This window comes from Pyrgilauda ruficollis, unplaced genomic scaffold (genome assembly GCF_017590135.1).
Source record: "Pyrgilauda ruficollis isolate IOZ18807 unplaced genomic scaffold, ASM1759013v1 scaffold79, whole genome shotgun sequence".
Classification (NCBI taxonomy): domain Eukaryota; kingdom Metazoa; phylum Chordata; class Aves; order Passeriformes; family Passeridae; genus Pyrgilauda; species Pyrgilauda ruficollis.
Window position 1 is genome coordinate 6001886 of NW_024529821.1, and position 25548 is coordinate 6027433.

At 45.6% G+C, this 25548-nt stretch overlaps 1 protein-coding gene across 3 annotated transcripts; it reads left to right on the forward strand.

Moving 5' to 3' along the window:
• The first annotated feature begins 1749 nt into the window (after positions 1-1749).
• Positions 1750-25090, forward strand: PCCB (propionyl-CoA carboxylase subunit beta). 3 transcript variants are annotated; one of them, XM_041487053.1, is made up of 16 exons: positions 1896-2076; positions 3685-3804; positions 6093-6161; positions 7224-7280; positions 9351-9464; positions 10439-10549; positions 10857-10965; positions 11887-12007; positions 16042-16123; positions 17903-18026; positions 19315-19422; positions 22564-22664; positions 23817-23915; positions 24086-24179; positions 24498-24607; positions 24819-25090. In XM_041487053.1, exons 1-15 carry the CDS (start codon positions 1918-1920, stop codon positions 24593-24595), a joined length of 1566 nt encoding a protein of 521 aa, XP_041342987.1. In that variant the 5' UTR covers positions 1896-1917; the 3' UTR covers positions 24596-24607; positions 24819-25090. The 3 variants fall into 3 exon arrangements, with proteins under 3 accessions (XP_041342988.1, XP_041342987.1, XP_041342986.1); XM_041487052.1 differs by lacking the exon at positions 24498-24607; XM_041487054.1 differs by lacking the exons at positions 23817-23915; positions 24086-24179; positions 24498-24607; positions 24819-25090 and adding an exon at positions 23116-23294 and having other exon boundaries at positions 1750-2076.
• The last annotated feature ends 458 nt before the right edge of the window (positions 25091-25548 follow it).

Genomic DNA, 25548 nt, shown 5'->3' on the forward strand with positions numbered 1-25548 from the left:
AGGGGGGGTGAAATGCCTGTTAGGCTGCTGTCAAGGAGCAGCTATCTCACAGATAGGTCAGGAATGCTGCTGGCATCCTGCTGCTACTCTGGCTGGGGGCTGAAACAGCCTCCAGCTCAGAATGTGTGGGCTGAGGTACTAGTGCCTTTCTTGTCCTGATCCTCACTGCCAAGATCTCCCCAGGCCTTTGTGCCTGCAGGCAGGGCTCAAGGAGAGCGCTCCTGCAGTGGAGCTGATTGAATCAGCAGCTATTGAGACAGTTTGACACATTCTGGAGGACCAGACAGGATGACCCAAGTGGGCGGAGAGAGTTGGCAGTGATGCCACCATTATCTTTGAAAGGTCACGGAGATCAAGGAGATCCCTGATGGGTGGGGAAAGCCTGGGGTTACTCCCACCTACAAAAAGCCTGGGACTGTCAGGTGATCCCCCTCAGTTTGGTCTGGGAGGAAAGCCATGGCACAAGTGTTCTTGGCTGCCTTTTGTGGTCACATGGAGAAGGTGATTGGGAATAGCTAGCATAGATTAACCAGGAATAAATTGTGTGACCAACCTCAGTGCCTTCTGGTGACAAAGTGAGAGGTTCTGTGGATGAGGGAAGAGCAGTGTATGTCAGGTGTCTTACCCTGGGTGAGATTTCTGACAGGATCTCTTGCTATACAGCTGTGTCCAGGCTAGCACATCGTGGTGAGGAGGGGCAGCATGATGCTGAAGGGCTGGAGCACTTGCCTCAGAAGGAGAGGCTGGGGGACTGGGCTTTATCTTTCTTAGCCTGGAGTGGACACTGGGGGCATCCCTAGAAGCTGCTTTCTGGTACTGGAGAGCCTGTGGCTCACTAACCCCTCCTGGCTGAAGTGCACAGGCAGAGGACAAGAGGCAGCCGTCCTAAACTGAAACAAGGCAGGTTGCTACTGGGTGGAATGGGTTGGGGTGAATCAGTTCCCCATGGAGCCAGTCAGGCACTGGAACTCAGACTGAGAAAGGTGTGCCAGCCTCTGTCCTTGCAGACTTTTAAGATCCAGCTGACAAAATGGTATGAATTCAGTGCTGAGTCTGTTCTGAGTAGGACGCTGGACTGGAGCCTGAGAGCCCTTTCAAAATGAATTATCGTACAACAGCTTGTACATGCTATGTAATCCAAGAATTTCCATTCTTGGAGATTCCTCAGACTTGTGGTATCTACAGGGCCATGCTCGTGCATTTAATGTGTGGTATGTGCACGCTTAGGGCAATACTCACCTTGCCCTGCTTGGAACTGGCTGGTGGTTTGCTGGTGGTCGGTGTCGGAGGTGGCCTACAGGGGTAACAAATGATCTGCTGCACAGATGGCTGCGCCTGCACACTGGAGAACTGCCTGGGAGGCGATGACATCAGATCTCTGGATTGCGGATACACTGCAGCTCGGGCACTCGCTGCGTGCGCTGCGTATTCCCCGCACATCCTGACCCACTCCCTTCTTAAGGGGTCTCGATTTTCCTCATCCGTCCGAAAGTGTGCCGTGAAAAGAGCCACTGTGCCTCTTCATAGGAGGCGGCAGGGAGTCGGTGCCGGTGTGTCACAAGGACTGTTTTCCTAATAAATACTTTCTGGCATTTGAAAGAAGGAGAGGACAGCTAATCTTGCGAGCTGACACCTCTGCTTGCCTTCCCCGATTCTGAAGCGCCATAAATCTCTCCGCCACGCAGGAACGGGGGAAAAGCTGATACATTTTCCCGCTGGTCTCTGCGCACAGACAACAGCGATGAACAATCTGGCCGCGGAGGGCTGGGCTCAGGCAGCGGCCTGCGCCGGGCCCGGTGCTGGCAGTGGCCCTGCCCGGGCCTCCCGGAGCCGTGTGCCCCGCACCGCCCTGCCACAGTCGGGACGCCCGGGCGGCGGAGCGGGGCCGGGGCGGGCGCGCAGGCGCAGCGCCGGGACATGGCGGCCGTGCGGGTGCTGCGGCGGGCGGTGGGGTTGTGCCGGGGCCGCGCCGCCTCGGGGGCCCGCTCGGCCCCCGTGCCCCAGCGCATCGAGGAGAAGCGCCGCGCCGCGCTGCTCGGCGGCGGCCAGGCCCGCATCGACGCCCAGCACAAGCGGGTGAGCCCAGCAGAGGTGGCCGGCCGGGACAAAGCCCTGTCCCGCTGCCGCCGGGCGCACGCTGGCCGGGGAGGGCAGGCCGTGCACGGCGGGGCTCCGCTGGGGACTCGCGGCTTCGCGTGGCACCTGCAGACGCCCTTTTGCGGGAAGGTTTCCTCAAGCAGCGCTTAAGACTGTTACTCTGGGTAGAAAAAACCAAACAATTGCTTTACTAATTCCTTTACCTCAGAGTGGTCACCGAGGTTGGCTGCAATATGTATGAGAGGTAGTGTAGACAGAAGTTGCAACTTCTGCCTGTCAATGGTAAGTCAGTTCTAGGTTGCTTAACACTTCTGAGCAACAGCTTTATCTTTACACCGCTGTAGCAAATTTAAGCTGATCTCTGAAATGAGAGCAAAGAGTTAGAAGAGTGGAAATAAGGCAAAGACAGGTTGGAGGGATGATAACAGGTGGATTTTTAGTCTCCTGCATCTCATTCAGAATGTAGGCAGTGCTGATGGGGGTGACAGCAGAGGTTTCCTGTTTGTGTTTATTGCTTCTTGCAGGGAGACCTTTTCAGTGTGGTGCAAGGTGGTTTGTAGGCATCAAGGAGGTGGGAACGGCGATTCCCATGAAGGCTCCCGCAGTGATCACTCTACCTGTCAGCAGTGTCCCTCCCCAGCTATACAACCCCCGAAGAGAGTTTAGTCTTGCTGAGTTGCATTCAGGACACTGGCACACCAATATACAAGCACTTCTGCATGTGTAGGGCCTTGAACAGCTTATGTTTTATATAAACTAAAACTCTGGCTTACATTAGGCTTCCCTGCATTTCCTGCTTTTCATGAGGATTTTAGCCTGCTGGTCAGATGTTTTGTAGAATCTGGGCTGTGTTATGATGTCATGTTGATGCAGGGTCACCTCATCCCCTAAAGGAGACAACCCAGGTGCCCTGCCCTTTGCAGAGTGATGCTTACCATGGTTAGAAAGAACAGACTTGTTTGGTAGGTTATGATATAAAGAACTTTGCGGTCATTTTTTACTACATAACACTGAGCAAGGAACATGTATATCTGGTCAACTCATTCTGTTCTTGGCCCTTACCCTACTTTTGTCCATAACAGTGTCCAGCAGGGAAAAAAAACCAGAAGGATTTTGTCAGAAGATCCCTGCAGGCTGTCACACTTCCCTCTTATTTACTGCAATCAAATAATATTTGAGTGTGGTGAATTGAACCCTGAGCTGTTGGGGAGGACTGGTCTAGCTGTGGAAGAGTTCCCTAGTTAAGAATAGAAAAAAGGCCTTAATAGCAGCATTTAAATGTTAGGCAAAAGTAGCTGTGATGCATTTATGTCCTGTTGAAAAGTCTCTGAGATTGTTTCCTTTCTCCTGTGGTAGTGCTGCTCCAACAGTCACCCTTGTTTTCAGAGTCTGGGTTGCATTAGATTTGTTTTTGAGGAGGATAATTACTGCATAGGCCATTTCCAGCTTTGGGGGCCTGCAGTTGCTTAATGGACCCTGCGTAGCAGATCAGGTGAGGTTTTGCTTGATTAAACTGCATCTTCTGGGGGTCAGCAAACAGCCAGAATCACCTGATGGCTCTGTTAATTGTTGCTTGCTGTGTTTCAGGGAAAGCTGACAGCAAGGGAACGAATTCTGCTGCTGTTGGACCCTGACAGTTTTGATGAATATGACATGTTTGTGGAACACAGATGTACTGACTTTGGGATGGACTCTAGTAAGAATAAGGTAGTTTTATTTCATATAACTCTCATTTCAGCATCCTCTGCTGTGCAGCCAGCCCACTGGTTGAAAATGGGCTCTTCTTTCACATGTGATTTTTACTATTTGTTTTCTTTTTATGTATAATTTTGTATTGTACATTTGCTCTTAGTTTCCATTTTAGAGTTTACAGAGTTTTTTGTTGTCTAAACTTGATACCTTTTTTATAAGGTCACCTGTTTGGTTCAAATACCTTCCTGGGAATTGTCTTAGATTTGCATTTTAAACAGTAGAGGAGGCTGCAGAGCTTTGTTGGTGCAATTTTGTCAGTCAGATCAGATACGAGGAGAAAATCAAGATAGATACTTCTGCTTCCCTACAGGTAGGATTAGAGTTACTGGATGAAGCAACTCAGATCTACATTTATGCCTGCCAAACAACAGTCATAAAATCCTTTAGGGCTTTACGATCTGATCTGGATGTTTGGAAGTCCCAGCATTTGTACTGCTTTGTTAGCCATTTGCACCCTGCTTGCTAAGGCACTTTCTGGACATGTGGCCATGTATCCTAAACCAGCCTGGTACAGGGAGTTCCATACACACAGGGAAAATCCGTGGACTCCCCAGAGTCTCTCATGATAACTGATGCCTGATCATGTTCTACCTGGGAAAAGTCTTCTGCTGTGGTTTGGTAGAAGGACCAGTGAGCTGCTGGGATGTCAGTGCCTGGTGCTGATGTGCCTGTTCGCTGTCAGTCTTGCTGTAGCCAGAGGCTGTTTGCTGTGGGTTGTTGGTGTAGGGCGAGGAGCTGCTCTATGTGTGCCCTGTGCTGCACACAGTGGCCATAACTTCTCTTTGTGCAGTTCTTTAACCAGTTCATTGGCTTTCAGTCCTTCAGGTTGTAGGATTGCAACCAGCAATTGTCATCAGCCTGTGCGTGAGGGAGGGGTGCTGGGAATGACAAAGGTGAAGGATTTGTTTGTTGGGTCAGATGGGAGGCTGATGACATTGGTGCTGGGAAGGATGTTGTGTTAGACCTCTTCCCCTCTCAGGGGATAGCAGAGTAATCATCTTTTTTCCTCTATTTTTTTTACTCTGTTCCCCAGCAAACTCAAATAACTGCCTGAGTTGCCTCTCATCGAGTTACTCCATGCTGCATATCACACTGTTGATAACAAATTGCTGTTTCTGAAAATAGGAGGAGCAGCAGAGTCCTGAGTGTGACAAGAGGGTTAATTTTTTCCTTTGTGCTTCAGAATTCACCCTTCAGGGAGCTGCAGATTGTGTTTACAGAGCACAGTTTCACAGCAGATGACCTAACTGTGGCTACTGAGCTGGAATATTAGTTTAGCATTGAATTTCTCAGAGTCCCTGGAACTTTCTGAGGGTAGGGTAGAACTTGTGCTCACATCCAGGCCGCTCTGTGGGCTGCTGAGGCTTTTGGGAGTCACCTTCACGTGCCAGTGGCTGAAATACAGGTGTGTGCTGCTGTTCTGTGTGCCAGGGGCTGAGAGCAGTGCTGTGTGTGCAGCCTGAGAAAAGGCACCAGACAAGTGTGACCTTCCTGACAGCAGATCACCTGGGCATAAATGGTCCTTAGGGTGGGTCCTGCAGCACACACTTCCCTGTTTTCCTTCCTTTTTTTTTTTTTTAATTTTAATACCAAACAACAAAAAGCACTTCAGTGCGTGAAATTCCCTTTTTTACTGACAGCCCAGAAAAGTTCCTTTCCTACTGTTGTCTTGAAAGACTTCTGTATATTTTTTTACTAGAAAGCGATACAATATAGATGAAGCACATTTTAAGACTCACAGGCTCCATTTCCTTGATCAGTTCTTTCTTCCCTTATTTACAGGGTGAAAAGTGGGACAGGTCAAGCTCAAGTATTTGAGGTGACTGTAATTATATTTTTGGACCTGTCCAGGATTGTTTTTTGTCCTGTATCAACACCTCAGGAGTTTCTGCACTATGTCAATTCTTCCAAAACATCAGCTAGTCCTGATAAAAGGTACATCCTATCCTGTCTCTGAGGGCGTGATTTGTCTTAATTTCAGATATTCGAAATTTGAAGGGAAACTGCTAAGTTCAATGATCTTTACTCTAATACATAATGATTATGTGATATTACCTCTAAGTTTTCCTTTTCACAGCTGGGGAAAATCTTTGTGGAGCCCCCACTGCATGGAAGATGAGACCTCCCAGGAAGTCAGTCTTTGCTTTGTTTTAGTAGGAGTTTGTGGAAATTTTATTAGACACCGTAGTTGCTTTGATTTTTCTTTCTATTATTTTCAGTTAATTTATCTGTTTTTAATGCAGTATCCTGGTGACAGTGTGGTGACTGGCCGTGGACGGATTAATGGGAGACTAGCTTATGTTTTCAGTCAGGTAAAGTTTTACTTGTTTTTAAGTAGTATGAACTTATTTCAAAGGATAAGTTCACAATAGTTCAGCGTGGCCATATAGCAATGTACCTGTGGGAGGAAGCAGGGCACCCTCAAACAAGAAGCAGAAAAACTTGTGATAGATAGCATATAAATAGATAAAATATACTTTTTATGTTAAAATATATTTTTTATATTAAAATAAAAGTGTTTCAGAGGAAATATCTTAGGTAGAGACTTATCTTGGTCACTCACTGTGAAAGAAAGGCTTTCTTTCAGATCATTACTAAGTGCTGCTCTGTTCTGGGCCACAAAGTAGCCTTTGTTCCATTTGCTGTCATGGCCAAAGTGGCTGTTGCTGTGTTACCTTGGAGCAAGGCGTACACTCTGCCTTTTTTGTCTTGGATGTGTGCTCCTTCCAAGGAGAGTCACCGTTACATGGGCCTGAGCATGTGGAGAGGAGCCAAACACAAACCTTCATTTTAGAACACAAGTAGGGGGCAGTTTTTGTGTTAGTAGAATTTAAGAGTGCCCCTTCATGATACATCCCTCCGTTTTTATATTTAAAGACCTTTTCCCCTCCAAATTGAGCTGCCTCCTGAGATGCTGAACCTTTTTGGTTCAAATGTTAGTCATAGCCATGCTGTCTCTGTCCACACAGTTTTTGGGGCTTCTTTGGGAGTAAGACTCGGTGGGAATGCAGCAGAGAAACTCCTCGGGAGCTGGCTCTGGGCTCTGTTTGTGCCAGGAGGTGTCAATATCCTCTTTTTCTTCTGGAGCAGTCCCAGGGCCTGTTAGAGATTTTGACTGACATAGTCCCTACAGCACCCCTTGGACATAACTCATGAGTCTAGAATGGTGATGTGTGTCCAGGTTTGTATTTCCTCCTTGTAAAGGATGCTTGGATTGAGCTGGCATCCTCTGCAGGCTGCACTGAGGGAGTCAGTTGTTTTGAAGCAGCATCCAAATATAGAGCACTGCAGGATTATGTTTTTTACTAGCAATAATTGACAACATTTTACTGAAATTATTATTTCCCTAATCTGAAAATTTGCTTTATTTTCAGGATTTTACTGTATTTGGAGGCAGTTTATCTGGAGCTCATGCCCAGAAGATCTGCAAGGTAATGTGGCACAGAAGAAAACAAAAAAAAAAAAATGTCAGCATCCTTTTTTCAGGCTGTTGTGATAATGACTTTGGAGAAAATGTTTGGTGACTGGCTTTAGTGGGCTCTGATGTGTGCCATGCCTGAGGGTGGTGCCTCTGGAAACTTTCTGAGTGTGAGTGAGCTTTTCCAGGTAGTACACACTTCGTTACATTAAATTATGTCTTCTACTCTACTGCAAAGGATGAGAGACTTGCCAAGTACAAATATAAATTAACTACTCATTGTCCACTGAAGAGAAGATGAATGAATTTGGAGAAACGTTTTTCTCTAAACAGTGTGCTGTGAAAGGGTGTAATATTTAAAAAGAAAGCAAATGTAACAAGTAAACAGCTTGAAGATAAACAGTTTTACAACTTTGAGGTCACCTTGACCCTGAGAGTTTCTCTTATCAGACACTTGTGGCTATTTATTCCTGTTTGTCTGCTTGTCTTGCGAGAAGAGTTTTTGAATCCCAGGACTGGGGAGACAAGAACTCGTTCATGGATGAGTGTTGAGTGGTGTGAACTGGGAAATCTTCCTGAATTTTCTTGCCATGGAATCAGAAACAAGATTTTTGGTGCGCAAGGCCTTTTATGCTGTGGAAATAACTACTCTGCTATAAGCTCCTCAGGAGTGTGTGGATATAAAACTAGAACATGAAGACTTTGGGCTCAATAACAACTATTTGGTTTTAGCAGGTGTTGATATTGGAAAGGACTTGAATTACTCTTTCACACTGGAGCTTTGTGGTATCTGTACTGGGGAGGGATGGAATGGCACTGGAATGATGGGATGCTTGCTGGTGGGCTTTCTTTGATCTCTTCTTTCTAGAGCAGCAGGGTCTGATCACAGAACTAGAAAATATATGGGTCCTTCCTGGTTGGTGCTGTTCTTGGTGAGCTCCAAAGCTGGAAGGCTCTAGGGGCATCAGTTGCTTTGGGGCTCAGTCTTTGTCAGTGTTTTAGGAAGAACTTGGAAGAACCTTGGAAAAAAAATCCATAAATATTCCAGGTCCCTGGAAAACAGCAGAACATGCCAGTGAATTCTAGGACTGTACAGAAGTAGTTACCACCAGCTCCTGTTTGGGCTGGAGTTTTGGGTCCTCTGAGATACCACTGACTTGAGTGGCACCAAGTGTAGTTTCTGTGTTTCTAGGCAATATAAAATTCAAGGCTGATGCTACAAGCACTCTGAAAGATGGGACTGGAATTGTAAATCACTTAGCAAGTTAAAGATTGTCTGAAATAATTTTATTGCAATGATTGAAAGGGCAGGGAAAAGCAACTTCAAAATTCAAAATGGGGATTAACTGATGTTTTACAAAAAATTTTTAGGAACTAAAGCAGAACTTGATGTTAAAACAGATCTTAACATAACATGCCAGTGCTGAACTGTTATGAAAATGGCAGACATTTTACTGGAATTCAATAATCAGGAATATTTTGTGCAAGGAATGTAAGGAATTCAGTCCTCCTACTTAAGGCTCTATTACAGCATTGTGTATGATCTTGAGGCAAGTAACCAAAATGATCAGAGCCCGAGAAAACAGGATGTGGAACTGAATTGATGGTGCTTAGCCTAGAAACATGAAGAGGAATATGAAAGCTGAAGAGAGATTTGAGGTACTTGAATATTCACAAAAGTAAAGGCCAAGAATAGCTAATTGCTCTCCCTCACTGCTCTGTATCAAGACAAATGTAATGTTTAAATTTCTGGAGGAAAGATGTAATTTAATCCTCCCAAAGAAGTTCTAAAAAGGGTAATCAAGCATTAGAATATACAGCTTGAAGAGTTTCCACAGCCACCACTGCAACAAACTTTGAAGAGCAGATGAGACATATCTGAGGAGATGTTTGAGGTACAGTTGAGGCCCCTTAGGAGCAGGGGGAGCCCTCAGCTGCACAGGCCCCTTTCCTGTGACCGTGTCACTCACACTGCATTATCCAAATCCAGTGCTGAGTGTGGAGATGCCCACCTGGGAAGACAGATATTTTTTGGGGTTCAGCGTAGCTGGGTCAATACTGAGGAGTTTGTGTTCATCACTAGATCATGGATCAAGCTGCCATGGTTGGAGCACCCGTGATTGGGCTGAATGACTCTGGAGGAGCCCGTATCCAGGAGGGAGTGGAGTCCTTGGCAGGCTATGCAGACATATTTTTGGTGAGTAGGCTGCTGGATGGACAGGGAGTTTGGCGTCCTCAAAGGTGGACAAAACATGCAAGTGGGTGTTTGTAAGTAAATGTTAAGGTTATTGTTCTGTTTCAACCAATGAGTAAAACAGACTCAGACCTTGGTTCTTTTCTTGGGTTTGGGGAAATGTACCCATGTCTTAAACAAGGGTCATGCTGAGCTCTGTAAAGCTCTGTGATCCAATGTGTAGTGAGAATGGGGATCTCCAGTGGTGATTGCTCTGGTGAAAGTTTTATGTCCTGGAGGATTTTTGGGGTTAATACAAGAATTTTTCCCCAAGGTGCACTGCTGCTCATTTTTTCACAGAAATGACATTCTTTTGTATGCGGCTAAGATACTTTGCATCAAATTGCGTGTACAGAACACTGTCCCTTCAGTAGGAAAGCAGGTGGGATGTCAGGTCAGTCAGATGCTGACAGTTTTGGGGTGGTACAGTCTGGGAGGAAGAGTTACAGAAGTCATTGTGACCCGCTTGAGCAACAAGCAGTGTAAGTGGTTTTGTGAACAACACACCATCCATGTTGGACAGCAACCATTCACCTTTGTGTAAAATTCTAGCCAGTGCAGAAACCTGATTTTAAAAAAATCCCTCCCCCAGCTGGTCAGTAAGCTTACTTCTACCTCTGAGCACAGTGTACCTACACATTCAAATGTCAGGGACATCCACTCCTTCTTACTGCAGGTTCAGTGCAGTGCCCTGGCAGCATCTGTTGAAGTGGCTCGTGTTCTCTCCTTTGCAGTCGTTGCATGGTATAGGGAATCAGCTGTACGGGAACAGAAATAAGAAACTCATTTTGGTTCAATTTGCATCAAGAGATTCTGTCCAGATATTTGTCTGCCAGTAGATAAAACAGTCCTGTTTGTGATGGTGAATTCTTGCAGAATCTGGGCACAGATTTAATGACACACTTCTTTGGTAAAACAATTTTTTTTTCCTATTTCAGAGAAATGTTTTGTGTTCTGGTGTCATTCCTCAAATCTCCCTCATCATGGGTCCTTGTGCTGGTGGAGCCGTGTATTCTCCTGCCTTAACTGATTTCACATTCATGGTGAAGGTAAGGGTTTGTCCTGAGCTGCTGCTGGTGACATTGATCACACACTAAGTGACCATATGGGAAGGGGTATTTTCCAAGATGATCTCCTGCTTTGGATTTTTATTTTGCATGAAAAGTTGAGAAAAACTTTCCCAGATAACTTGTGGACAATTGCATTTTCAGTGGATTTTTAATGCAATGCAGCCTTTTAAAGAAATTTGTCCCTCTTCTTATTTTAGGGGAAGTCTCTAGAGGCTGTGGCTGTTCCTTAGGTGCTTTTGCAGCTTGGCACTGGCATTCACTGCTTCTGCTTTTCCCCTTCCCTCAGGACACATCCTACCTATTCATCACCGGGCCTGACGTGGTAAAGTCTGTCACCAATGAAGATGTCACCCAGGAGCAGCTTGGGGGTGCAAAGACACACACTGCAGTGTCTGGTGAGAGCTGGGGGCTTTACTGAGCATGCTAACTGTGCTCAGAGTAAATGAGAGTAGTTCTGGCTAAACAGCCCGTTGGCCAATCCAGATGAGTCTAAGGGACAAAGCTCTGCCTAAGCACAGGATCTGACTCTGCATCTGCTTTCCTGCAGCTCCTGTTTAGTAACAGAACACAATGAAAGGAGAGTGGGAATGTGGGAGAGTTCTGGGATTTGGAAGAGAAAGTAACAAACCCACAAAATATGCTAGAAGTGGGAATACTGTCAGGGAGTAGGGCTTAGTGAAGTCAGCCTGGGGTGCGGTTTTTTTGTTTGTTGTCCAGACATTTCCATGAGTTGAAAGATTCTCAGCAGTCCCTTGTTTGCTCACTAATGTGATCGATTGAACTGCTTAACTGTAAACCAAGTGGCAGTGTGAGCTGAAGCACTTCTTGACCCTTTTTTCCCCTCTGTGAAAATGTCTGAGTCTGTGAGTCATGAATCTTCTCAAGATTCAAATGACTGAGGATCTCAAATTCTGTGTGGACCGAGCTGATGATGAACGAAAACCACACACACAGGTACTGCCCAGATCCAGCCCTTTTATAAAAAGCACTTGTAGTCCAACACTTGGGTGCAGCACAGTAACCTGATCAGAGTTCCAGAAGGCTGGAGTCCAGGTAGGGCTGTGCCAGCTGATAAACCACTTCACATTATTTTAAATATGAGGTCATCAATCCAGACCTGTTCTGGAGGAAGTCTGACACAGCACATGTTTTCTAGATATTTTTAGCTGGTGAGATTTGATGGCTTAAGACTCCTGATTGTTAACAGCTCAAGTTTAAAGAGTCTTGCTGTTGCTTGTTTCTATCTTTATTGGTATCTATTTGGAAAGGAAAGCTTGCGCAATGATTTCCATACCTGCTTTGCTGTGTTTGTGCAGGAGTTGCACACAGAGCCTTTGAGAATGACATCGATGCTCTGCTGAACCTCCGAGAGTTCTTTAATTATTTACCCCTGAGCAACCGGGACCCAGCTCCAGTCTGTGAGTGCCATGATCCCAGGTAAGGGGAGCCTGGCTGAGCTTGGTGCTCTCTGAGCACTGCATTTCATGGCTTCTCTGGCTTAAGGGGCACAGAGACATGGGTGTTCTGTGCCTGGGATCTTGGCAGATGATTCTGGTATGTGAATATGGGAAGTGTTCCAACATGTGTGTGTTCGCTGTTAGGTTTAATTCTGTTTTCTGAAAGGGCTGTTGTCCAGGCTGTGTGCAGAATGTGGGGAAAAGCAATCTCTGTCCAGGTGGGCTGCCCAGTCCCTTGGAACAAGCGAGAGAGGTAGGAAATAGCACAGTGAGTGGCAGTGGGGAGAACTTGCCCTGTTCTGTCAGCTGTGTCTGTTGGATGAGTTCTGCTCGTTAGAGGGTTAGAGGTGGGCAGGCAACAAGGAGGCAGAAAGCTTTGTGTGTTACGTAGTTGTCTCAGGCTCATTGTGGAGTTGGCAACATAATCCAGAAACAACTTGAGCCATTTCAAGAGGGGAAAAATGGCAACTGTCTGGACTTTTATCAGGGAATTTTTCCAGGAGCTGAGAGACAGCCAGAGAGACAGCATGGGACACTGAGCAGAGAGTCTTGGTAAGGCTGGAAGGCAGGGAATGTCAGTGGAGTAAAAGCATTTTGACCCAAACTCCAGTTGCACTTGAAATTCAGCCCTTTCCCTAGGGAACCCTCAAGAGGCTGTTGCACACTCCTGCATGGGAGTGGTGCCTGAATATGTTCCTTTTAGCTCCTCACATGTGTGTGATATGTCTTGGGGCTCTTCATGTGTGATGATTTTAACATGTGAGTCTGGAAGGTTATTTTCTCTTTATCCCTCACTGTGCTTTTCAGTGACTATGTAACAGTTTGTTTGGGGAGGTGCTTTTGGATTGATTTTACAAATCACTGGGCTGGTCCCTGAGATACATTTCTCACTTTTTAAAAAATAAATTTGCCATTTTCTTTCAGAGAATGGCCAGACAGGTCAATTAATTACTAGTCCTTAATTTTTCTGAGGTAGGTGTTGATCTTCAGGAGTTCATTAAACTGTGCTGATCTGGTTCTGTTCTGTTCTTGACTGCTCAGGTTTGTTAGTGACAAAACCAAAGCAAATCTCTTGTATTATTTGCTGAGTTGGGGGATTATCTTTGAGGTTATCATGACCTTTATAAGCATTCAACAAGTTATACTGGGATAATTGATTTCTACGGACTTGATTTTGGTATTTTAATTTTCACTATAGAAGCAACAGTCCATTTTTTAAATCAATGTACTTTATAACAGGCAGTTTTTTTTTGTGAGAAGTGGTCAGTGAGGGTGTAGTTACTAAAGCATAGGAGATTTGTGTCCCTTAAGAAAAAAACAACTAATCTTCTACAAGGCATGAGATATAATAAATGCAATTTGTACTAAGAACTTCAGTTTAGTAGCCTTTATACACGTGAAGGCAGATCTGTTTGTTAAATTTATCTGGTTTTATAGCAGCATCTCCAATAGTTCTCCCATTTATGTTCCTAATGTACAGATTGGTATTATTTCATCTGGACAAACTGACATCTTAATAGATTCCTTCTGCTTGGGATTGATGTGTTTGATGCTTACAGCTGCTCCAGTCCCAGTCTGTTCCTCTAGAGTAATTGCTTTCTTATTGCATTGTTTTCACCACACCAAAAATTGCCACAAATGATGCAAATTAAATGTAACGTACTTGCGCTTTTATTGTGAAGTCCTGGGGCTGTTGGGGGTTGTTTGGTTGTTTTCAAGTCCTGTTGGGGGTTGTTTGGTTGTTTTTCCCTCTATTTAGGTAAGTTATTTTTGGTGTTGAAAAATGCCAGCCTTGGCCGAGGATGCTTGTGTTGGTGAGTGTGTGTTGTCAGTGGCCTGGATTCCAAGGACTTACAAGTTTCTTGCAGTACCCAGTTGTCCCTGGTGAGATGTCCCCAGCCTTTGGGAGGTGTCTGATGCATTGCATTTGCTGCATGGCATGGTGGGATTTTACCTCTCTCTGTGTCTCTGCAAACTTCTGGAGGAGGTTATTGCCAGCTGTTGGTAACCAAGTGCAGTTTCACTGCTGCATTGAGTGAAACCCAGTGTCCATCTGGTGAGGGTGTCTCCAGCTGTCACAGGCTTTGACAATGAGCAGCAGTTCTGTGCCACTAAGTGGGATCTGTGAGAAACACCTCTGAAACCCAGTGAGTGCAGCAGCAAGCTCCAGATGTCCTGTGTCTGTAAGCGTTTGAAGGAGATTTTCAAACGTGGTATCCTGGATAATGTCTTCATTTTGCTGATGGCTATTTTAATGCTGTTAAAGTTTCCTTCAGCACTGTGAATTTATGGGAGCAGTAATTTATTCACTTCTATCCTTTGGGTACCACAGGTCACAGGACAGAGCTTGGAGCACATCTGTATCTACTTTACACTCAAGAAAGTTTAGAATAATTTTTATCTTAGGGTTTAGTATGTGAAAACAAGTTTAACTTCTTCAGATTATAGTTCCATTATACCATTTTATGGAAGTGTTTGTATGCAATATTTGTATTTGTATGGAAAAAGCACTTGAAGTGTTGCTGTCAGGTTTGTTCTATAAATAGCTGTGTCTCTTCCCTTCCCTGCAAAGGGCTGTGCCTGCCTTGTCCCGTGTGTCTGAGGGAGCACAGAGACAGCCATGGGGCTGCACTTGAAACTTTTGTCTGATTTTGTCAAACTGCACATCACCTTCTTCAGTTTTGAATTGTGTCTAGAGCCTTGTGTTGTCTGATTCAAAATGTACTAAATCATGGCATTGTTAAAATATTAATTCAGTAAGAAGTCCCATAGAAACACCATTTGTTACAGAGATCACTATTTTTATGGAATAGCACAAATAAAATACTCACTGAAACGTTCTCAGTGGTGACTCATAAAAATTGACACCCCCGCACTGAATCCTGCTGAGTGGATCCCTAATGAGGGTAATGTGATCAAAGCTGGGGAACTGATCCTGTCCCTGCTGATGGCATGGCAGGATCTCTGTTACAGGAAAACTCCACGTGAAAATGTGTCACTCTAAGCGGAGAAACAGGAAAGTCTTTAAACAGCCTCTGAAGGGAAGACACAGTGTGGATATGTTTTCTTGTATGCTTTCCCCACTCTCTGCTTGTTTGGGACAGGGGAAATGAGCATGAAAGGTTTCCTGCAGCTCAGTGTGTTCAAAGCCCTGGGTGACAGCATGGGCAGGGCAGGGTGAGTGTGCAGTTCCTGAGGTCCTGGTGTGTGACAGGGAGCCTTGGGCCACCCTGGGAGAAGGGCTCTGCCTGGCCAGCTGTAGGGACTGGGCTCTGCTGCTGCTGCCCCCGTGTCCCCGGCAGCCCGGCTGTGTCCCCATGATGCCTTGAGAGGCTGACCCAGAACAGAGGCTAGACAGAGTTAAAGGAATAAAATAGGTATTTATTAAAAGGCTTTAAAAGGATACACTTTGGGCAGTACAAGAGCCTGGCTGTGGCTCTGGCCAAGATGGACAGCTGGTCATGATTTTTCATGCTTTTATAAGTTTTGGTCCATTTACATATTAGGGTCAATTTTACAGCTTATGAAGTCCCATCTCCTGGTTTGCTCTCCTCAATTTGCTGTTGTTTATGCTTTTTGGGCCTGAGGCTGTAACAGTTGTCCTTGTTTCTCAAGGTGGAAAAGGACTGTTTTGTCTAGCTACCCTGTGAAGAGAATTTACTAACACTTAATATGAAGTTCAGAGTCACAGACTAAGGCAGTAGAGAATCTGAAAAATATGAAAGCTAGAACTTAAGGCATCAGCCACACCCGTCTGTCCCGTGAGCCGGCAGTGCCCCCTGCAGCCCGGCCGCCTCCGGGCCGTGCTGCTCAGGGCTTCCCAAGCACAGCTGTCTGTGGAACAGGGGTCTCCTTCAGGAGGAGGCTGCCAGAGATAAAAAAAAATCAGTTCCTTTCTCCATATTTGAGGAGGTTCTGAAGTTTCTGAGAGGTGGTAATGTTTACTTGAGTTTTTGGTCTTGGTGTTCATTTGGTCTTTAAACGTTGTTGCTCACACTTACCTGCTCTCCACAGTGACCGTCTGGTTCCAGAGCTGGACACCATTGTCCCAAGTGAGTCAGCCAAAGCCTATGATATGCTGGACATCGTACACTCCGTAAGTCTGACAGTGTTCAGATTAAAGTTGCATTTATTACATTCTGGGTCTAAATGATTGACAGAAACAAGTAGAATGGCACTGAAGATATAGATACTGTTACTTATTGATTTCAGTCTTTATAAGTGACTACTTCCACCTGTGTAGTAGCTGTGAATGTGCAACAAAAAATGCAGGGGAAAAAAAAATTTAACAGAATCCTAAGATTGGTTTTCAGGATACATCTTAGGCTGTACACACAACTACACAGATGAAGGATGCTGGAATTTAGCTCTTTCTGGGGTTAGAATCCCCCTTGAGTTCTGTTGCTTGGCCCCTCCCTGAACCATGGTGCTTCTGTCTTGGATTCTGGCACTTTTGTAAAAAAGTAATAAAGTACCCAGAATGCAGAGATCTACCCTTCCCTGTTTACACTAAGAGATAGTTATGTACATATGCAGTACAAGAAAATACATGTCTATTTTTTTGAAATTACAAAGTTTGCAACTGGCTGCATTTAGACTCATTTTAGTGGTGAAAGCAAGCTCAGGGTGTGTTTAATCCCTGGATTCTTCCACTGTGATTTTCAGCACTGTGTGTAATGAAATTTAAAAGGTGGCATGTAATAAAAATCATTAGGTGAATTAGGATAAAACCCTCAAGCCCTCCCACAGATTTTGGGAAGTATAAAGGAAAGAAATAACACCACTTTTATACTGCTCACATTTTTCACAACTTTTTTAAAACTGAGGCTAATGAAATGACTGGCACACTGCAGTGTATATGGGAACAGCTGCCATAAACAGATGGAACTGGGGAATCCTGCTGGAAGCCCAGGCAGCCGTGTGTAGGTGTCGCTACTGCTCCATGGATAATTCTGATCTCCTGGAACGTGTTGAGTTCTGATTGTGCCTCATGCACCAGGGCTGTCTCTTGGCAGGGCACACACTGAGCTCCAGCCCGAGGGAAGTGCAGCCACCCGGGTGTGTGGTTCCAGATGGATGCTGGCTGGGCACTGTATTCCCTGAATTCCCTGGGGCACACCCAGCACTGACCCTGTGGCTGTGCAGGCTGCTCCAGGAAAGGGCTCTAAGCTTGCCAAGAGAGAGAGATTACATCAAATGTGTCACGGGGAGCTTCTGAGCTCCAGGAAGTACTGTTTTATCACTGGAAATCGGTAAGTCTGTTGCTAATGAAGATGTGAGAAAGAAGCTCTTCACATGTGATTTGCATTTTGTTCTAAGCCAGGAAGAAAGGCTCCCTTCAGTCATAAAGGTGTTCCCTGATGGAACGGGCACTGTATTCCCTGAATTCCCTGGGGCACACCCAGCACTGACCCTGTGGCAGCAGGGCTGTGCAGGCTGCTCCAGGAAAGGGCTCTAAGCTTGCCAAGAGAGAGAGATTACATCAAATGTGTCACGGGGAGCTTCTGAGCTCCAGGAAGTACTGTTTTATCACTGGAAATCGGTAAGTCTGTTGCTAATGAAGATGTGAGAAAGAAGCTCTTCACATGTGATTTGCATTTTGTTCTAAGCCAGGAAGAAAGGCTCCCTTCAGTCATAAAGGTGTTCCCTGATGGAACGCTTAACTGACAGTTTTGGTAGTTTTTGTAGGACTAGTTAATTCTTGCAACGAAGGCTCTAAAGACTGGAAGGTTTCCCTCCCATTCTTTCCTTCAAAATTCTGCAAGTTCTGAACTGTTTTAAAAGTTGCAATACTAAGGTAACTGAGTTTGTGTTTGCCTGTGTATTTATGCACCTGTTTGGCCTCATATGGGCTCTGCCTGCCTCTCCTTTGCAGATTGTGGATGAGAGGGAATTCTTTGAGATCATGCCGGCCTATGCCAGGAACATCGTGGTTGGATTTGCCAGGATGAACGGACGGACCGTTGGGATCGTGGGCAACCAGCCCAAAGTAGCCTCAGGTTAGAGTCCAGTGTGAGACTCTTAACAGTGCCTTGCCTCTGTCTCTTTCTGTGCATGCTGTGTTCGGTCAGAGCTGTTATGCTATGTGCTCCTCCACTCATTCTATGTTTTTCCACTGCTTGCTTTGTCTTGAACCTCACTGTAATGTAGCTGTGAGCTGTGAAACAAGCTGCAAACCATTTCTTAAGTGGCTAACAAGGTGATCTTGCTCCCAGGTGATTAAATCAGTGCTGCATCCAGCCCAAGAGGAGCAGCAGCTGCACAGAGGGTGGGGGGGCAGGGAGAAGAGCACCATTCATTTGGCAGCAGCCTGCACTTAACTGGGGTAATCAGAGCATAGAGACTGCACACTTCCTTCCATGGCAGTAAAATCGTTAAAACTCACCTGTAGGGTGAGGGGACTTGGTTATCTCACTGTACCTGAACAGTGCAAAGCATTCAGATACTCAAGTGTGGAGCTCTTGACCTCACATGCTTTGGATCTGAAGGTACAACATGCAGCTCTAGCTGAGATCACCCTTCTTAACTGTCTGGGGGTTTTGCTTTCTCTTCTTACTCTGTAATTTCTGAAGTGAGCTTCCCCAATCAGAATGTTCTGGTTTACTCCTTGTTTTTATTCTTGTATCTCTTTGTTTGGGAAAATGAGATGATCCAGTATGGTGTTTCATTCGTTTCATCTCCACAAGATATGACCATCAAGATACTAGACAGAAGGTTTTAATATAAATTGAACCTTCATTTAGCATTTTAACAGCTCTTTTTAATGTTTCATATAGAGGCTTTGATACAAAATGTGTTTTGTTTTAATACAGTTGTGCGTAATATAATTCTAAATAGCACTGAAACAGAACAGAAACACTTTGCAGTGTCTCTACCAGAAGTGCTGATCTTTCTCAAAATATTATTGGACTGTTTAACATTTGGGGTTTTTTAATGGGGAACTCTGTAACCTTTCAATATGACTATCTGAAAAATACTAATGAAGAGAAGGTTACAGAAAAAATATTTTAAATTACATGTATGTAATTAAACTGTTATGTTTTGGGATATAAAGTCTTTGCACAGAGGGGTCAGAAAAATGAAATGAGCCTTTGAGTGTAGCTTGTTCTGTGATCTCTAGTTCTAAGCCAGGAAAGCTTCATGGCAGATTATCTCCACATTATCTACAGATAAGCTTTTCCTTTGTTTTAAGAAGACACTACAGCTAAAACAGTGTGATTTTGAGTTGCCTTGAATTACTGCAGATCCCTGGAGTTGCTAACCCCTTTTCCTGTGTTCTTAACTCAGGGTGCTTAGACATAAATTCTTCTGTGAAAGGAGCCCGCTTTGTTCGATTCTGTGATGCCTTCAACATCCCCCTGATCACGTTTGTGGATGTTCCTGGGTTTCTGCCAGGTATGCCTTACCCTTAGAGTTCATGTGGTGCATGGTGGTGTTGGTGCTAAAAACCCATGTTCAGAACTCTGAGGAGACTTTTGCTGCAGTAGACTTAAACCAGGTTTTAAAATCCCACTCTTTGGGACAGAAACTCTGTATTCTAACTACAGTAGTCATCACTAAAGGATAGTGAAACATGCAAAAAAATTATAGGAAAATGAAATAGTGCCTAATTAACAAGTGTGTTCAGGAGTCACAAGGCTTTGCTGGAGTTCCTTGAAGAGAGAGATACATCACACAGTCAGGTAATACTGCAGTCTCCAGCAGCCTGGCAGAGGCACTGGGATGCCAGTTTGCCAGGGTCAGGCTTGGGGATACCATGCACTGGAAAGCTCTGTCCTCCTGCCAAAAGCTGTGACTGTGACCTGTGCAAGGAAAAAACCTGCATTCCCTGGAGATGCTGCCCTTGTTGTAAGTGGTGTGAAGTGACACTGGTGGCTGCATTATACCCAAGTAAATGCTGAGCTGTGTTTTTAGATGTTGTTTGCTCTACACAGCTCTTGCTGGGCAGGATGGCAGCAGCAGGTGCTGCACAGGCTGTGCTGGGCCAGGGGAGGCAGAGGATGGGGGGAGAGCTGGCACTGCCAGCTCTGGGAAGGGAGCAGTGGCACCCAGGGCCACTTGAGGATGTTCCACCCTCATGTGTGCAGTCCCTCAGCTGATCCTGGCACGTGTTGCTCTTAAGGCTCTGCTGCAGCAGGAAAACCTGCCACCTCCACCTGCTGCCCAGAGGGGCTGTTACAGCCCTGTCACTCAGAACTAGGGCTAAACCAAGGTTCTTTTGCTCTGGGTAGACACAAAGGAGAAAATCCCAACCAAATAGTCTCAAGAGATAAAACCCTCTGAAGTTTACTGAAAAACTATAGAAAATTAAGGAACATTAACAAAAGAGTAAGTGCAACATAACATCACTTTTCACAACACAGACTTAGACCGCTGAACATAGAAAACCCGTAAACCCATTCAATGTCACATTCTGTAAGAAGAGAGTTAGAAGAAGGGGGGGAGAAAACCAGAAAGACAGAAAAGATACAGAAAACCAGCTTCCAGCTCCTAGGTTCCAGTGATGTAAAACTCCAAGATAAAGGTAGGGTAAAGGACAATGTGCTTGCCTCATGGTCAGGCTTCTTAAAGCTTCTTTGATGCTCCAAGACTCTTCTCAGTGGAAAATGCCTGTGTTTAGAGGTACATCAGTGAGGAAAGGGCTGTGATGAGCATGCTTTCAGCACAGGCTCTCTGAGCGGGTAATATTAAAACGACCCATTACAAAACAGGTGGAGAGAGGACTATAAATGTTATACAGTCAAATCTAATGTTAATACTGTTGTATAAACCATGGTTTACCTTGAGCCCTCTGCAGTTCTCAAAGCATCAGAATGTGACTGTTCAGCATTCCAATTCCTGCTTTAACATAATGGAGTTGGCTCATTTTCACCAGGAGTTCCTCTCCTGTCTCCCCAGTATAGGCTCAGCCACCTCCTCTGGTACGAACCAGGCAGTGGCTTGGTGTAAGCAGACGCTCCAGCAATCCAGATTTGAGCAGTTGCTCTGAATCTAAGAACTATTTCCATATAGCTAATTCAAAGTAGTGACTTGATACTGCACAATAAAATGTTCGTTTGAAAGCAGATAAACAGAAGAAAAATAAAAAAGACAAACCTGAAGAGATGAGACCTGAGGTTTGATTATGATCCAAAAACTGTTGTGTTTTAAGGGATTTGGCAAGATTAGCCCATTAGCATTAGAAATCTCAGATTAAATAACAAATTCTGAGGGTGGCATCCTCATCCCCTCTCCCTGTCCAATACAGAAGGAGATGAAAGCACATGTCACACTGGCTCACAGCATCAGTGACCCAAACACTTGAGTAGCCCCATTTTTCACAGGTGTGCACAGAGATGACATTTAAGGTGTTCATAACCCGTAACTGGATAAAAATACATATTTAGAACAAGGTTGGGACTGAATCTGTGGCCAGAAAAGAGTTTATGTTAATTGGTCATGGGTGGCAGTGTAAATACTTCAGACACCTGCATGGTCTTACACTGGAAGCATTAAGTGACTGGCTGCTGTGTTCTAGGTGTGGATTAGACACAGGGTCTGGGAGTGCTCCCCAGCTCCTGGGACTGGGCTGGGTGTCCCAGCTGGGCTCAGGCTGCTCCTTGGGGATGAATCTCCCTGGCTGTTCTGATTCTTGCTGTAGGAAGGGTCTGTGAGCTTGGCAGGTCCTACCAGCTGCAGGGAAAGGCAAGAATCAGAAGTGAAATTGCAGCTGAGAGCAGACATTTTTAAGTGTAGGCAGAAATTTTCAGACACTCAACTGACACATGAGGGGAAACAGTAATGTTAAGCCAGCAAGCACACTACCAAGTAAGTTCTTCAATCTCACAAAAGAAGTTTTACTTACATAAAAAAATCCATAGAAAACCCATTTCCATGTGCTAAAAGCTAAAGTCAGGAGGTGAATAAACTGCTAGGAAGTTATTGAAGAGTTGTATCCAGTGGTCTGAAATTCTGCGTCCTAAAAATAAATTACAGGGGATTGCTGATTCCAAGTCCAGTCAGGTGAGCCTGTCTTTGGGACAGAAGGGTGTTGAATATCCTGTCACATGGATGGCTTGCATTCCTGTTTGCTGCCTATGATCATTCTCCAGAAGCACCTGCTGTGGAATTCATGCTCTGTCTTTTAAGGTCCATCATTCTGGGCTGCCTTGAAGGACAACTAGGGTAGGTCCTCAGTATGGTAGAGTAGCCAAGCTGCTTTCTGTGTGGTCTAGGAAAGAGGCTTGGAAGATGAGGTTTCTGGAGAAGTGACTCTCAGCTGTTTGTTACTGCTGGTCACATCTGGAGTCTTGAAGATGCTCTACTGTATTTTGTTCCTAGGAAGGTCCCATCTGCTGAGCTTTGCTTCTGTGACCTTCCATACAAACAGCTGCTGCTCTGATTTTTGAGTTGCCCAGTATCTTGCAGAGAACAGTGCCTGGCATGATCTTCTCCAGGGTATTAACATGGCTGTGGTGGTGGTCAGGTTTGCTCCTGGTGACGGATGATGGGATTGTGTGAATTCCCTGGAGTGAAGCAATTCCCTGTCCTTTGCAGGCACGGCTCAGGAGTACGGTGGGATTATACGTCACGGTGCCAAGCTGCTGTTTGCCTTTGCAGAGGCAACTGTGCCCAAGATCACTGTCATCACCAGAAAGGTAAGCTGGCAAATTCCATGGAGGTCTTCCAGAGTTCCTCTTTGAACTAGTGGCAATTTTAGTTAAACCAAGCTTTGTCTGTCTGTCCCAGCAATGCCTTCTGTCATTGTCGCATCTCTGTTTGTCCCATGTGGTAACACCTCTTTGTATAATGTTACGAGAGGCCACTTCTATTTCCAGACCATTACCTTAGTTCCTTCCTTCCTCTTGTCTCTGTACCCCTCTGGAACTTCCAGTTTCTGCTTCCTGCTTTTTCTCTGGAATGCCTTCACTCAAGTACTTGTCCCATGTCACCCAGCTTGTCTCACTAAGGAGATGCCATCTGTTTGCAGCAATTCTGCTTTCTCCCATCTTGCTTCCTGAGCCTCCCTCTGCAAACCCAGCACTGGCTGCATCTGTCTTCTGCTGTGTCTTCAGGTTGAACACTCATGTGGCTTCTTTTCCTCCCCAGACTTCTGCTATGCTCTACCTCATCTTCCTTTCTCCATAAGGTACCTGACATCTTACTGCCATAAGCTCTGGGGCTGACACCTTACAACTTTAGCCTTCTCCTTGCTGCTCTGCCCCATCTGCTTGTTTTTCTGATACTCTTTTGGCTTATCACGGCAAAAATAAAAAAGAACTTTCTGCTCCTTTGCCTTCTCTGATTGTTCCAAGTATTTCCATGCAGTACTTGTCAATCCTTCAGCCTTGCTGCACTGTTCAGTACTGCCCTGACAGGGACTGCACTGCAGTTTGCTCTGCAGTCTTGCAGTACCTGTTCATCACTGCTGTCTGGAGCATTTCCAGTTTCAGAGTGGAGCACTGCAGAGCCTGAGTGCTGCATTCCCTGGCCAGGAAATTCCAGAAGCACACTGCCTGGTTGGTTTGTGTGCATGTGCAGGGTGCAAGTTGAGGCCTGCTGGTCTGGATACACACTGACCCCTCCCTGCCTGCCGTGCAGAATGGTCAGCAGCCCCCTTCCTTGCTCTTTTGGGGCTCTAGTTGAAGTGTTGTCTATTCCTAAAAATACACAAAGTGGAGATGCTCATGCTCTCCTTCAGATAAAAGCCCCAGATGCTTGTCTCTGGACAAGAAAAAGCTGCAGGAGCAATGCAGGCTGTTGCTGCTGCAAGGCCACTCCTGGAGTGGGTGCCCGGGTTTGTGTCACAGGCCTACGGGGGTGCCTACGATGTGATGAGCTCCAAGCATTTACGAGGAGATGTGAATTACGCCTGGCCCACAGCTGAGGTGGCCGTGATGGGAGCCAAGGTGAGTCCAGGCCCTTCTCACTGTGGTGCAGCAGTGCCCTGCCAGCAGCACCAGTGCCATGCCAGCACCAGGGGCTGTCCTGGTGCTGTGGGCAGGGGGGATGCTCCCATGCCCTCACCTGAAGGGCATGGCCTGAGGGACTGTCACTGACTGAGCCCTTCTGTTCCCAGGGTGCTGTCCAGATCATCTTCAGAGGAAAGGAGGCAAATGCAGAGGAGGAGTACGTGGATAAGTTTGCAAACCCCTTCCCTGCTGCCATAAGAGGTATGGTTATCTCCCACACTGTCTTCCATTTGGTTTGCCATTGCATGGAGATAAAGTTGTGCTATTGAGTAAACCTTTTGCTAACAATTAAGTTTTTTAGGTAAGATAGTTGTGTCTGAGTTAGAAAGGTGATGCTTAACCACAGCCTGTGCGTGTGGACAACATCTGGACACAGGACACATCTTCAGCTGCAAAGAGCCTGGTGAAAAGCAGGGACTGCTCTGCAAAGTGCATTTTCAATGGTGTAGATAGCAGAAGGTGTCTCAAAATTCAGCCTTTTTCTTTATAGAACAGGTGCTTTGACAATCTGTTATACAGCCATAGATGCAAAGCAGTGGCCTGAAGAGAGTTATGTTCTCCAGAACTCTCAGGAGCAAGTTTTTCCACTGTTTCTGCTTCCAGTTTTGGAGCAGTAACTGCTCTAAAAGGCAAGTTATATTCAGAATTTAAAAATTGACTCAGGAATGTTTCCTTGTCAGTCTATTTTAAATGCAGTTAATTTATAACTTGTGAACTTATTTATCCCAGCCATTGTGTTGATTTTGCTAACTGATTGGTTAGCCTAGATACAGAAGGCTGGGAGGCAAACACTTCATGGTTGGTCAGGTTGAGGGTTTTTTTTGTTTTACTCTGTTGCAGGGTTTGTTGATGACATCATCCAGCCTTCGACCACCCGCACACGCATCTGCCATGACCTTGATGTACTGGCCAGTAAATCCCAGTCCAGTCCTTGGAAGAAACATGCCAACATCCCACTGTGAGGGTGAGCAGGGGCTGCCCATGCTGGGAGACATTCTGAATATGAGTTCTGGTTAACTGTCTGGTTAATGGAGGTCTGCTTGGCAATAGAAATAGTTCTATTAATTTTGATTTTTGCCAATAATCATCAATAAATCATAGTATATATTTAATTTGGGGGTCTGACCAGACTCTCTGTAAACCCATTCTTGGTGGTTAATACTCAACACACTCTGCCCTGCCTGCTGCAGGTGAGCTGTTACTAATTGCTCAAGGTCGAACATCCCTTGGCTCCCTCATTCCACAGGCCCTGGAGGTGGCTCAGTCCTGCCTGAGCCACCTCCCACTGCTGAGAAGTTGGACCCCTGTGGAGTTCAAGGGTATTCCACTGGCCACAGACTTTGGAGTCTGACTCCACTTCCTAACTCCACCACTGACTCAGAGAGGAAAATCCTGAGCTTGGGTTTCAGTGCTCTGGAGACCAGGCCCTGCTGATCCCAGACTCAGTTGTTCTGTTCCTCTGTTAGTCTGGCCTGTGGCAGCTTTGCCCTGCTGGCTGCAGCAGCTGGGTCTCAGAGCCCCAGGACAGAGGTGGGTGGCACAGGAGAGGCACAGCCAGTCCATTCTTAAG

What these genes read in the sequence shown, in the direction of transcription:
- PCCB (XM_041487052.1), top strand. Translation starts at nt 1,918, where the DNA reads ATGGCGGCCGTGCGGGTGCTGCGGCGGGCGGTGGGGTTGTGCCGGGGC. An exon ending in ATTTCACATTCATGGTGAAG is followed by an intron (nt 10,550 to 10,856) that starts GTAAGGGTTTGT and finishes CCCTTCCCTCAG; the next exon opens with GACACATCCTACCTATTCAT. An exon ending in TCACTGTCATCACCAGAAAG is followed by an intron (nt 22,665 to 23,816) that starts GTAAGCTGGCAA and finishes TTTGTGTCACAG; the next exon opens with GCCTACGGGGGTGCCTACGA.